The sequence below is a fragment of the Neoarius graeffei genome, chromosome 25 (genome assembly GCF_027579695.1).
Source record: "Neoarius graeffei isolate fNeoGra1 chromosome 25, fNeoGra1.pri, whole genome shotgun sequence".
NCBI classification, from domain to species: Eukaryota; Metazoa; Chordata; class Actinopteri; order Siluriformes; family Ariidae; genus Neoarius; species Neoarius graeffei.
Window position 1 is genome coordinate 31,503,463 of NC_083593.1, and position 15,368 is coordinate 31,518,830.

Sequence of the window (15,368 nt, forward strand, 5' to 3'; positions counted from 1 at the left end):
GTAAACAACAAATAGTTTACAATGTCTGGGTAGCAAACAGATGGCAGAATTGGTGTCCGGTCCTCCTTATGTTTCCATTCTCCCTTGCCCCGAGTCTTGTCATATGGGTCAAACCCATCAATCACAGCCAGTTTCTCCACATACCGTGCCCTTTCTGCAACTGGTAATGTACTCACATAACCCGAATTATCATCCATCGTGTCACTTTACTCTCGCTCGTACTTTGTTTTATATTGTGAGTGCATGTACTTGGTCTTCCAATATGGCGCCTAACAAAATCTCGCGGCGCGGTGACGTCATGTGAAAGGGGTCTATTTACTGTCCTGTAATTCATTAGTGTATTCATACACTATTTACTGTCCTCTAATTCATTTTACTTGTGTAGTCAAACCCTCCATCTTGCACTAGCTTTAAGAAACCTTGGCAGCACATAAGCATGTGTTTTTGTTGGTGTGGCTTTTAGAGAGAACACTACAACATCGAGTGGCTGTACTTGTTGAGATTTCGCAGTTCAGAATAGCTAGTTTCAGTTGAAACTGCTGACTATAGCTTCAACCAGGGACTTTCAAATGTTAGCATATATTCACATCATTAATAACCTCTTACAATTCTGTATATTTTCATAGTATCAAAATACATTCATCATCATCGTCCCCATCAGTCTCCTGTACCAGCCTTTCAGTCACCTTTCTGCTCAGCTAGACAAAAGTGAATGGCAGAGTGATTTATAGAGCTGCTCTTAATGCCGAAGCCGCTGCTTAAACCTGTACACTCTGATTCACACGCCCCCGCTTCCATCCAGAAACACATCATACAGCAGCTATATGTAGAAATCTAATATCCAAAGGGAATCTAAATGTAGACAATATAATTTTAATGGAAAACTGTCAGACAGTGTGGTGAGCCTACTGTGCTTCTCTCCCCGAAGACATCCATACAAAAGTACGCTTGAGATCTGTGTTCAGCTACAGTACTGTGCAAAAGTCTTAGGCACATGTAAAGAAATGCTATAGACCAAAACTAGCTTAAAAAGAATGAAATGAAATGTTTCAACATTAAAAAAAAATACTATAAACAGCAGTAAGCCATAATAAATGAAACAAAATCAATATTTGGTGTGAGACGACCCTTTGCTTTAAAATAGTAGTCTCAGGTACAATGAGTGCAGTTTTATAAGGAAATGAGCTGTAGGTTTTACTGAGCATCTTGCGGAACCAGCCACAGTTCTTCTGGACACTTTGACTGTCACACTCGCTTCTTAATTTTGCACCAAAACCCAGTAGCCTTCATTATGTTTTCTTTTTTAATCTGAAAATTGGTCTCTTATGTAATATGCTGCTCAGATACAAACCTTTTTTTCTGTAACATTTAATTTTGTGCTAGAAAACGAACGTTTGGACTCTAAAATGCTTTTGTACTCACTCGATAATGTAGAAGACATAAAATACACTGCAAAAAATGATTTCTTGTTGAGAGAAAATATCTTTAATATGGGTGAATTTATCTATTATTTCTTATTAGAAGTTTACTAGAACTCAAATATAAGATTATTTAGCTTACTTTGAGACGCTTTTACTAATTTCAAGCCTTAAATTTTCTTATTCTATTGGCAGATAATTTTGCTTCTTTCTAGAATTGAATGCTTAAAATGAGCAAAATTACCTGCCAATAGAATAAGAAAATTTAAGGCTTGAAATTAGTAAAAGCGTCTCAAAGTAAGCTAAATAATCTTATATTTGAGTTCTAGTAAACTTCTAATAAGAAATAATAGATAAATTCACCCATATTAAAGATATTTTCTCTCAACAAGAGATCATTTTTTGCAGTATATAAATCTATAACAAAGTTTGTATGAAAAAATAGGGTGCCTAAGACTTTTGCGCAGTACTGTATATAGCTACCAAGTTCAGTATTTCATGTTTAGCTTTGTGTAACAGCAGCTTATTTAATACATTAATTTACTGTATTTCATTTTATAGAGTAAGAGTGGATAACTATAAACTGCCTCACTAAACCAATGACTCTAACACCTTGCATTAACCATGCAATGCTAGCCAAAGAGTTGGTACTATTAGCTAGCTAGATCCCTCCCACAGAAATGCCTATTAACAGCAAGAAGAGAACAATAGCATATGGGAATAAACTTTGCATGAAGTGTATGATTACTGTAGCTTCATTTGTCTTCAATAACCAATAACATGAGGCAGGAAAACATCCTGGATGCTAAACCAGGACATTGCAGAGCACCATGGAAACACATTCACACACTCTTTCATGCCTAATTCAGAGTAGTCAATCTACCTAGTATGTCAGGTCAGGCATGGAGCCTGCTACTGGTAACATGTAACCCAGTACAAAATGCCGCATGGACGAGTGGCTGGAGTCTAAACTGGCTCCCCCACTGGCTCCGTGCCAGTGAGGAGGGTGGCATGACACCCAGCAGGACGAAAAACAAAACCTGTAAAAGACTGGATGAGCTCTACTTGAACCAATGGCCATCATGCACTGCACAGCGGTACTGACGAGTCAATTCGGCATCAGTTCTGGCATCAAGCAACGAGTTGTTCCTGTGGCCATCTCAGTTTTACTGTGTTGTCGATGAACAGGACCTCTTACCAAGGGACACTGCACTTGCTCCATGTAGTGTCGACATCTTTTGTCGCAGCCTCACAGTTTAGTTTCTATGATGCTACAACGATCCACCTACTGACATGACACTGGGAGGTGGGAGGAAACCAGAGAACCCAAAAGAACCTTGCGGGCATGGGAGAGCATGCAAAACTCCATGCAGAAAGGTTCAAGCCAGGAACCCTAGAGCTGTGAGGCAGCACCATGCCACCTTACTTAAAACATTATTTTATTTTTAGTAATCACATGTATCTACAAACTACCTAACTATTCCAGTGACAACCGCTTGCTTTAACCAAATGTGTAATGTTTGCCAACTAGTTGGTGCTCTTAGCTGGTAGGTCAAACCCAAAGAAATGCCTATTAATGGTAAGCAGAGACCAATGGCATATGGGATAAACAGTGCAAGTGTATGATTGCTTCAGTAACTACATGATTGTGCTCAGGGTTTGACAATACTCCACATGAATTCAGTTCAAGTTCAACTTGTTAAATTTTGTTTCCTGCATTTTTAAAGTTAGCCTTGACATATACCAGTATTCTCCCAAGATGTTAAGAAACAGAATATCCATCCATCCATTATCTGTAGCCGCTTATCCTGTACAGGGTCGCAGGCAAGCTGGAGCCTATCCCAGCTGACTATGGGTGAGAGACGGGGTACAACCTGGACAAGTTGCCAGGTCATTGCAGGGCTGACACATAAAGCTAAACAACAATTCACACTCACATTCACACCTACGGTCAATTTAGAGCCACCAATTAGCCTAACCTGCATGTCTTTGGACTGTGGGGGAAACCAGAGCACCCGGAGGAAACCCACGCAGACACGGGGATAACATGCGAACTCCACACTGAAAGGCTCTTGTCGGCCGCTGGGCTCAAATCCAGGACCTTCTTGCTGTGAGGTGACAGTGCTAACCACTACACCACCGTGCCGCTAGGAACACAATAGTGTAATATAAATTTGTAATAAGAAACCAAAAAACTGTGCTTCAGGCTCCAACCCTGAGTGCATTTCAGTGGTATATTTACTCATTTATTTATTTTTCATTCTTGAGACAGTAAAACTAAAATTGATAGCACCATATAGTACATCATCATTAATAATACATTGCCATCGTCATTGCTCAACCCAATCCTGGCTTGAGGTGAACCATGTTTAGCGGACTTGACCAGAATTGCAGCAGGAGGGTGGCCAGTTCCTTTCTGTACACACACACACACACACAGGCAATTCTTTGAACCATGGGGGAAAGCAGAGAAAACCCACGCAGACACAGGGAGAACATGGAAACTCCACACAGAAAGGCCCCTGTTGGCCACTGGACTCAAACCCAGAACCTTTTTGCTGTAAGGCAACAGTGCTAAGCACTGTACCACCGTGCTGCCCCAATAACACATCAGGATCATAATAATCCAAATGTGTCACTCTATATTGAATCTACCTGCTTTTTTATTTGATCATCAGTAATGTCTGTTTAGTGATCTGTCGTTCTTTCTGCACTCTAGCTTTCACAACTGTCTCTCTCAATCTCCATCTCTCTCATCTCCAGTCCATTTGCCTTTATTCACACTTCATCCAAATTCAGTCACCTCCTCACTACTGCCAAGCATCACAAAGAACAAGTATTCATGCTCGATGCTGATTTGGTTGTCTAAAAGCTTTAGCTTGCAACCCATTATAATACAGCACTCAGTGTCATCCAGTGTTTTATGTACAAGTCTCATGTAATATTTATCTGAGACACCTGTCATACACCAAATGATGTCAATTATATAAATATTACTAAGCAAGCCACAATGAAACATAACACTGTGTCCATCTCTGTGTCTTATATTACACACAAGGGGTGTAATGCAATGCCACTATCTGTATATGTAGCCTACAACTCTGTCCTGTACAAGACTGGAAAAATCCCAGAGGTAGAAACGGTAGCACTGGCAACATCGTGTGTGAATTCTGGCCTTGACACTTTTTCAATCTCATCCACATCACTCGGGTTCATAATTGGTCTCAACAAGAGATTACTTTTATAATAAATGCCTGTTATATTGTCTCACGAATTTTGTTTGAGTTTGGTTTTCTTTCTCAAAATGTACACAAACCAGCAGCCTAATTTAAACCACCACAACTCTGAGCCGAAAGTTACTAAGGATGAATGAATGCTGTATAGTCTTTGTTTGTCCAGTAAAAACCTCCCACACCTGCATCACATGGAATCTCAGTCCCAATACTCACCTCAAATCTCAACCAGATGGCCTTAGCTTTCTAAAAAAAAAAATCCAATAATGTGCCTCCTATTCATATCTGAACTGTTCGTATTTAGTACTAAAATTACTACCAGTACAAAATATGAAAAAGAAACCAGATGAAAAACTGTGAAACTCACATAAGGTACCGACTCCAGAGTGTCTGTGTTGACTATAATTGGTGCTGGGCTTGCCTGCAAGAGAGAAAGAGACATCAGGGTAGGTTAGCCATGTAAGACCTGTCCTAGTTTCTATTAACGTATGGTGTTACGCTTCTGTATAGAGATGAAACTGTCATGTCAGATTGATTAACATTGCTCCAATATGTTGTATTGCGCAATACAACACACACACAATCACGGGTGAAAAGAGTGATGGCATTACAGAGCACACAGGAACGTTTTGAAACTGAAAAGCAGAAAAAAAAGCATGAAAAACCAAAAACAAAAAGACATTTTCTGTCTAGACAATATTTAGTCTAGTTGGAATTTTTGTGTTCACTTTGTTTCCAAACACAAAGATCCCTCTGTTATTGCTGGTTGATGTTGATTTTGTGCATCGGTGCACAGATGCTGGTCCTAATTACACAATCCTCATAGTGCTCCCTTACACACACACACACACACACACACACACACCCCTAGCCTTTCTACAACACCCTTTAATAGGGTATAGAACACTCCAGCATCTTTAAGACTAATATTTATCTCCTATATCTTTAACATATTTGAGATTACCCTTTTCATTTCTTTTCCTGTACCGATAAAGAACTAACTTAACATGGATTTCTAATTGCATAGATGGGACTACACATCTGCATAAGCAATTAATACTTTAGAAGAATCTGATCATGAATGGATACAAAAAAAAAAAACCCAACAACAATAACCACCACCCAGTATTAATTTTTTACTGCATTGCTCAGATTTTGGAAAGTGTTTCGATATGACAGCTTTGGTATGATATACTTTAATGTCCGTCTCATCGTAAGACCTTTATTGTTAGACTTTTTTAGATAATTGTGTTGATAAGACACGTTATAATTGTGTTATACAGTTGCAAATTTTACAACAGCTCAACAAAGTTCAACAGCTGCCCTAAGAATGCAATTATATGTGTGTTTTGATTAAACCATTTCTGTTTTTCCTCTCAGAATAAGCAAATGTGGTCGAGTTCTTGGTCATAACTTTTCATAAACTGTGCTTATGACACACATGAATCTAAATAAATAGGCCAGGCCTGCTTGAGGTAAACTATAATACCATTCATTGTTGTACACAGGGTACAGTAGGTATATGTACAAGAGATACAAGAGGGTATATGTACAAAAAGTAAAATAGTCAACACCAGTTGAATCTAATCTAAGTCATTGATTTCACACCAGAGAACTGCAGGTAAAGTTTTCCTGAACACTGATTCAAGTTTCCCTCATCAAGCCTTAATTTAAGCATAACACTGGCCTGAAGCCAGCAATCCAGAGGCTTGATTACGCGACAAAACATCATGGTCTTCACACACACACAAAGAGGCTGAAGAACATTAGCATTCAGAGGCAGCAGTACCAAAAGCCCATATGGCCCAGGTGAGAGAGTGGCAGCACTGCTGAAAGAGCAATCGATGCCTGAGGCTGAGACTTCGCCTGCTGACTGCACAAGGCTCTGACTACCTTAATGAAAGCCACAAGACCTACTGCTTCAATCAGAGAGAGAGAGAGAGAGAGAGAGAGAGAGAGAGAGAGAGAGAGAGAGGATGGTACAGCAACACAGCAGGAAATTAATTAAGAGCTTCTGTTGCATCGATGTGGTCTGATGAAGACACACGCACCCATACACGTCTTCATTTAAAGAGTCTTATGCACACACAAGAAAACCTTTCATCTCCCACTTCAGCTTCTTCTCCCTGATTGACAGAGTACTGCATTAGAGCAATGACATATAGCAACCATGTCGTGTTTCATTGTGCATCACTATATTATGAAGCCACACCGATAATTACAGCAGTATTTCAACAAATGGCAATTTTGTTCAGTGAAAAAAAGAAACCTTCATAAAGCTCAGGCAAGCCACAGTCGTGTATTATGTCTCCACGGGACCAATAAGATAGACTTATCCACTGCCAACCTCTGCCAAACGTTAACACTGTCAAGAGTAGAATTATCATCCTGTGAGCCGAAACCGATCACAATAAATGCATTTGTGTGTGTGTGTGTGTGTGTGTGTGTGTGTGTGTGTGTGTGTGTGTGTGTGTGTGTGTGTGTGTGTGTGTGTGTGTGCATGAAAGATTCTGCGGGAGATGCATGTCAACTGAAGCTTCATGGAGATCCTGGGATTATGTTCAACAGTTTAAAATATATGATATTTTACGACTGACTCTCTAGAGCCTAGTTAAGAACTCATACCTTAGTGGGAGGTGACAGGGAACACCTACATCAAGCTTCATCATCCTACAGAGGCAGCAAATCATATAAAACAGTATTTGATGCTGAAAACTGCATTAAAGATCTTCTTAAGTAAGACGCACGATGAAGTACTTCATGGCTCTGATTGTCACAGTGGTTGACTTCAAAGTGAAACAAATCCCTGAAGAGGTGTCAATTATAATCCTGCTCTGTGGAACAAATTGTGGTAAGACTTCACAACCACATGCAAGTCAGAAACTTTAGTGCAAACTGCCATTTTTGGATGTAATCAACAGACTAGCTTACACTAGCGAGACTGTTAAATCCAAACACAATTCCTTCCATGTACTCCCCCCCAATATAAGCAGCACTCCTTGTATTCATGGCTGAGGGAATAAATAATGTAATCTAAATCTGGGTAAATAGTTCACACACCCAAACTATCCGAGGAAAATAATAATATGACTAATAATGTAGACATCACATTTATTTTTCAATTCTCTTCCGCCATAGAAGAGTGAACATTCCTGCCATTGATGGTTAACACAGTTAGATGTGTGTATTCAACGGTTTTGGAAGATGATGCAGCATGCAGTGTAGAGAAAGGATGCAGGCTCTTGAAGAGTGTGTGTATGTGTATGTGTGTTTGGATGCAGAGTGGCTAAACCACAGCAATGCTTAAGAAGAGTCTGAATATAGTGTGAATAATTTCCCCAGAGTTTACAAGAGCAAAAGCAAATCAGGGCAGAATTCACTCACTCTTTAAAGTGGTTATTTCAGGGGAGCTGTTCTAGGATATTTTGTGTTTTGCAAAATTTGCAAAAAGTCTTTATAGAAAAAAACACCCTTTTTTTCCTTTTCTCTTTTTTAATTCTATTTTGTGATTGGTGAACACAAATGTCAGTGAGAAAGCCTGTGGGTGCAATGACTAATCATTTTAAAAAAAAAATCACCTCTGTTTCTACTTACGTGGGGATTTCTCATAAACCAAATGTCTGAGTGCATATAATCATTTAAACCAGTAAGTATCTGTAATAGCCTTATTTATTTATTTAGGTATGTTTAGTTTAAGTAATCTTAAATTGTTAGGGGAACTCAAACCCATTCCTGGAGATCTACCACCTTGCATTGGTTATTTACAACACACCTGGCCCTCATATTCAGGGCTGGATGAACTGGAAGTAAACACTATTAGAATAGATTAGCGAGCAGGGTTGGGAAACCCCAAACAATCCCAGTCACACTCCAGTCTAAAAGCTGTGGATTAAAAATAAATAAATAAATAAATAAATAAATACTCCTTCTGATTTGGTTTGTATAGGTGTTATTTGTGCATATATAGTATATGTTACTATAATAGAGTGGCCAAGTGGTTAGCATGTCTGCCTCTTGACCGGGAGATCGTGAGTTCTACTCATGGTCGGGTCATACCAAAGACCATCATAAAAATGGTACCTACTGCCATCTGGTGAGGCATGCCACAATACAGATGTGAGTAGGGAGTCAAGCTCTTGTGGTTACCAGAGGACTGGCCCCCCACTGTAACGCTAGCTATGTAATAGGTGAAAGGCCAAGGGCTATAGAAACAGAGCTCGGCGCCGCCCAATGCACCTTAAGGGCTTGGTTTGTACTGGGACAGAAGACTGCCTGGGAAGACCAGGTCCTAGCACAGGAGGGACTTTGACTTGACTATAACTGAGCAGCTGTGTTAATAGTGATCAGCAAGCCTGCAACACAGTATATTCTCAGCTACATTGTGGCAAATCCTTGATTCAAATCCATCCGATTATGACAAAAGAATTCCGAACACCAGCTTCAAATAGGGATTAAGACTTTGTTGGATACTGTTATTAAATGCATTTTGGTTGACTCAAGCCCAAACTGCAGCTGCAGCTCTTGTTCTAGATTACTGCACTTAATAATTCAGGCCAGAGAGATTCTATAGATAGAGCCACCAACTTCAATGATACAAAAAAAAAAGTACATGCTCCCATGTTACAACCCATTAGTAATACGATATCACAACAAGACGCAGTGTGTGCACAAAGACGTGAGAACCTGGTTAACTACAACCCAATTAGAGGTTGGACAGGATCTCTTGAGGTGTGCAGTATTCAGACATCACCTCCATGGCCACTCTTAATCAGCACTCAGCACATGAACCACCATCCCGGATTCCCTGACCAGCTCCATACATCAATCTGAGACTCAGTCTTTGGCTGAATCTCATTGTAATTCGAAACATACTGTAGATGTGCAGCATGAAATACCAGTTTAAATGGCTTTCGTATTATCATAATCACAGCAAATATTGAAGTCAATCAGGTGAGTTCATCTACATAAAACACATGAGTTTTAATCACCGAAACGCCAACAGAAAATTCAGCATGAAAGCAAGGATGATGCAACCGAACACGATCATGGGAACAGGCACGTGAAATGTGTGTGTTTGGAACAAATACGCATCTCCAGTGTAAGAGGCTGGAGGCTTGAGCACACCACAGAGGCTAGAGAACTCACCCAAACACTGCTGTAACTACTCAACTCAACAGATACACACACTCACAGTATACACCATGAGCACATCCAACCCTGACCTGGTCATTCACTTAACTCTTAAAGGAGCAGTCTGTCATTTTTACAGCACTCTGTTGCCTACCACATCAACTACACAAGTGTTACACAAGTGTTACTGGGAAACAGTTTTGTACACGTCAAACATACACACACTTAGAGAAATGTTTAGTTCTATGGTTTAAAGCGGATAGAGAAATCTTATATAGGCAAGCAGTCAGAAAGAGAGACAGAGAGACAGGTGGCTTTAGCTAATCAGTTCTTAGAAGACATGTCCATCACATCCTATAAAAATGCATCAACACAATCAGCACTACAGACGACACAGTACACCATTACACAACATGCTACTGTCTACAAGATTACCAGCCCAGTGCACACTTCTCTGGCACTCAAACAACTCTGCCTTCCTCTCGTCCTTTTCTTTCCTTTCTCTTCTCCCAACCTTTCCTCTTTTTTCTAACCTACATCCATCCTCCTCTCCTCTCCTCTCCTCTCCTCTCCTCTCCTCTCCTCTCCTCTCACACCCCGTTCCCAACCACTCTTATTTCTCCTTCTTTACCTGGTACGGTTCACGCCAACCATGCTGGGCACAGCTGCACTCAGACCACAGGTCACAGCTGCCCCCCTTGGTACGCAGCATCGTGTTTCTGCTCGGGCTCCTCCATGAGCCGTCAGAGCGTGACGCTGTGAGCCTTGCACGCTGCCGTGGCATGGTGGGCACAGCCGGGGCAAGTGATGCCAGGTATCCGCATCCACAAGGAGCGTCGCCCCCTCTGGTATGCATCTCCAGACAACAGCTCTGCTGCTCGGCCAAGTGGGCAGTCATTCTGTCCACACTCTCTTCCCCCCTCTCGCTCTCTGTCTGTCTCTTACAGTTTCTGTAGTCGTTTGTATTCAGGAAGCAGCAGCAGTTGAGAACACACAGCTGCAGCGAGTGCTTCTCCTCTGAGCTGTGCTTGCTCTCTTTGCACTGAGTGAGTGAGTGAGTGAGAGAGAGAGAGAGAGAGAGAGAGAGAGAGAGAGAGAGAGAGAGAGAGAGAGTGTGTGTGTGGGCCAGTGATCGAGAGAGAGAGAGAGAGAGAGAGAGAGAGAGACAAACTCTGTAAGTAGATCTATCATCTATCCTTATACAGCTGGATGGCCAGTGCACATACTTCTGGGGATACACACTTTTTATTGAAAATAAAATAAGATTTATTGTTTTAATACATTAACATTACAAACTTCAGTGCAATCCTACAACATCCTATTTAAATGTAACATACAATCTACCTTAAAAGACATGGGATAAAAAGGAGATGCACATGCAAACACAAATAATAAGATTTTTCAAGGAAGTTAAAGGTTCATTTAAGTTGGGGTGAACTCTAAATTCAAACTTCTATTAATCACACCCTCTTGTGTAACACTGCGGTATTCTTGCTAATGGGAACTCATACAAGCATTCCCATACACACCTATTAATTCATGTTTTTTTCTGTATTTTGACTCTTTTCTACATTGTAGAACAATACTGAAGAAATCAAAACTATGAAATAGCATAACATATATGGAATTATGTGGTAAACAAAAAAGTGTTAAAAAAACAAACTATGTTTCATATTTTAGATTCTTCAAAGTAGCCACCGTTTACCTTGATGTAGCTTTCCAGACTATTGGCGTTATCTTAACCAGCTGCATGAGGTCGTCACCTGGAATGCTTTTCAATTAACAGGCGTGCCTCGTCAAAAGATAATTAGTGCAATTTTTTGACTTCTTAATGTGTTTAGGGATCATCAATAGAAAATAAATAAAAACACAGTAAATAGCTCTATTCCACAGCTATAGTGATGCATATTATGTCAAGAACCACTAAACTAAGTGAAGAGAAATAATATCCATCATTAATTTAAGACATAAATTGTCTTTTAATCAATTAAAACAAACAAACAAACAAACAAACAAAAAAACCATTGAATTAGGTGTGTCCAAACTTTTGCCAGAAAGCATTACTCCCCCTACTGGCTACAGGCCCACACTGCAATCACGTTACCGCATTCATTTCTCTTTATCTACTATTCCACAATAATACTCTAACATATTATAACCTATCACATTCCACAAGACTCAGATTTTCTGCTTTGACTTTAATCAGTCAGTCATTCCCTTTGCTCTTACAAATGCTTTCCATTGGTTTTGACCAAATTCTAAAATCCCTTGGCTTGCGTGATTATTTGCAGACATTTACCCTGAAGACGGTAAGCAAAAATACTATGGTTTTGGACAATGTGTTAGCTGATGCACTAAATGGTGTGTATGCATAAATGGTTTGGGTTTGTGGTAGCTACATATTTGCGGCAATACTTGCATCAAGACCTGGAGAACACCTAATGACAGACTAATAATGGAACTTGCCACAAAAACACATAGATAGACAGAAGGAAAGAAACAGTAAGAGAAGAGAAAATATTTTTTGCAATGTTTCTGTTCCAATCCCTGCAAAGCATAAAAGCAGCATTCATCAGTCATGATTCTGATTCTCATCAGCTTTCATACTGGCCTCTGTTGAGGCCTTGCACAATATTTCAAACATTAGTTTCCTTTCTTTCCAAACTGAACACTGAAAAAAAAAATATGAATGTGGTTGAAGGATATTGCTGTTAGGATAGGACAGTATTTATGTGTAAAATTGTATACAGCATAAACTTAAAAATCAACTTTTGAAACACACTTTTAAGTCTTTTCCTATAGACTACAGACTTGTTTTCAGTTACTGCTTCTATAGAGACTCCTGTGTAGATTCCTACAACATCTGAAGGATCTTCCCTTTTGTCACAACCGACTCTACTCAGCTCCTAGTCCAAGCACTGATCCTCTCCTGCTTGGACTACTGCAACTCTCTCCTTGCTGGCCTTCCAGCTTCTGCCATTAGACCCCTGCAGCTCATCCAGAATGCTGCAGCTCGCCTGGTCTACAACCTCCCTCGTTCTTCCCATGTCACCCCTCTGCTTGCTGACCTGCATTGGCTGCCTATCGCAGCTCTCATCAAATTTAAGACCTTGGTGTTAGCTTACCAAGCTGTCAAGGGGATAGGGTCAGCGTACCTCCAGAGTCTGATCCACCCCTACACACCAGCCAGATCCCTACGCTCCGCTACTACTGGTCACCTGCCCCCTCCTTCTCTCTGCTCCTGCCCAGCCCACTCAAGACTACTGTCTGTCCTGGTTCCCCGTTGGTGGAATGACCTTCCTATTGCGGTCAGAACTCCTGACTCCCTGACCACCTTCAAGTGCAAACTCACCTCTTTAGGCTGCACCTCTTCCCTGCTTCTCTGCCCACTGTGTACTGTCTAGCCTGGGGTTATACGTTTGAGTTCTCTATTTAGTTGGACTTTATATGGTTGGTTTGTTTCCGTGGCTGTTTGCTGAGTATTGATACTTCAACAGAATATTACACTAGGTATTGTTGTCACTTGTTCCGCTGGCACTAGAACTTTCCTGTCTAGACATTGAGCACTTCGTGTACCTGATTTTTTGCACTCATTGTACATCACTCTGGATAACACCGTCTGCTAAATGCCATGTAAGGTAATGTAAATGTAATATATAGAAACACATCATATTGGTCAATATTATCAAAATCCAACTTTACAATTGCTCTTCTAATATGATAGAATGTTCCTCTACTTAAGTGTAAAATATCTGTTTTTATTTTATCATTCTTAAAAAAACAATAAAATCTTTCTTCAGTTGATACTTAAAGGGGACATATTATGAAAAACAATTTTTTTTTTCAGTTCTTGTGCACACACATTTGGGTATGCATCTAGAGTACCAACCTACAAGCTCTGAAATAAGACAACCCAGTTAGTTTATTTTGAGCTGCCGAGATCAGAAAACATGTAATTCAACAAGCCATTCACAGTCGGCTCCCTTTCTTACATCAAGATGGGAATTCATTAGAATTATATAGTATCTCCACTCACAGCTTGAGAATGTCCATCGCGAAGGTGTGGCAATTTTTCCCCTCGCACGCACTGAATCCGCTAGCATTATGTTGAAGCAAGCTATATGCAGGAACTGCTCTGTTGTCTGTTGCACAGAGCAGCACAAATTGTTACATTGACCTGAGTGGATTCAGTTTGTTTTGATGGAAGCGTCCCAACTACAGTCGATAAAAACCTGTTCGTGTGGTAACCACTTTGTGTCATGGCTTTACCAACCTGGGCCAGTACAACGCAGTACTGGCAACAAAAATGTCACTAAAAGGAGGATCAATACCAACTGCCTGTAGGAAAAACTGGAGACAAGGTAAACGTAAGTACAACCCCGATTCCAAAAAAGTTGGGACAAAGTACAATTTGTAAATAAAAATGGAATGCAATGATGTGGAAGTTTCAAAATTCCATATTTTATTCAGAATAGAACATAGATGACATATCAAATGTTTAAACTGAGAAAATGTATCATTTAAAGAGAAAAATTAGGTGATTTTAAATTTCATGACAACAACACATCTCAAAGTTGGGACAAGGCCATGTTTACCACTGTGAGACATCCCCTTTTCTCTTTACAACAGTCTGTAAACGTCTGGGGACTGAGGAGACAAGTTGCTCAAGTTTAGGGATAGGAATGTTAACCCATTCTTGTCTAATGTAGGATTCTAGTTGCTCAACTGTCTTAGGTCTTTTTTGTCGTATCTTCCGTTTTATGATGCGCCAAATGTTTTCTATGGGTGAAAGATCTGGACTGCAGGCTGGCCAGTTCAGTACCCGGACCCTTCTTCTACACAGCCATGATGCTGTAATTGATGCAGTATGTGGTTTAGCATTGTCATGTTGGAAAACGCAAGGTCTTCCCTGAAAGAGACGTCGTCTGGATGGGAGCATATGTTGCTCTAGAACCTGGATATACCTTTCAGCATTGATGGTGTCTTTCCAGATGTGTAAGCTGCCCATGCCACACGCACTAATGCAACCCCATACCATCAGAGATGCAGGCTTCTGAACTGAGCGCTGATAACAACTTGGGTGGTCCTTCTACTCTTTAGTCCGAATGACACGGCGTCCCTGATTTCCATAAAGAACTTCAAATTTTGATTCGTCTGACCACAGAACAGTTTTCCACTTTGCCACAGTCCATTTTAAATGAGCCTTGGCCCAGAGAAGATGTCTGCACTTCTGGATCATGTTTAGATATGGCTTCTTCTTTGAACTATAGAGTTTTAGCTGGCAACAGCGGATTGCACGGTGAATTGTGTTCACAGATAATGTTCTCTGGAAATATTCCTGAGCCCATTTTGTGATTTCAAATACAGAAGCATGCATGTATGTGATGCAGTGCCGTCTAAGGGCCCGAAGATCATGGGCACCCAGTATGGTTTTCCGGCCTTGACCCTTACGCACAGAGATTCTTCCAGATTCTCTGAATCTTTTGATGATATTTTGCACTGTAGATGATGATATGTTCAAACTCTTTGCAATTTTACACTGTCGAACTCCTTTCTGATATTGCTCCACTATTTGTTGGCGTAGAAT

The 15,368-nt window shown here is 40.4% G+C and overlaps 1 protein-coding gene across 11 annotated transcripts in view; it reads right to left on the reverse strand.

The window, feature by feature from the left end:
* The window catches only part of dlg2 (discs, large homolog 2 (Drosophila)), a 450,021-nt gene that overhangs the window by 157,799 nt on the left and 276,854 nt on the right, over positions 1-15,368 (reverse strand). For 9 of the 11 annotated variants that reach the window (XM_060909125.1, XM_060909124.1, XM_060909127.1 and 6 more), the window contains exon 4: positions 5,019-5,072. The exons of the other annotated variants lie outside the window; for them this stretch is intronic. In XM_060909125.1, the coding sequence (XP_060765108.1) occupies positions 5,019-5,072 (54 nt within the window). The remainder of the gene's footprint in view (positions 1-5,018; positions 5,073-15,368) is intronic. 11 annotated transcript variants of the gene reach the window in all.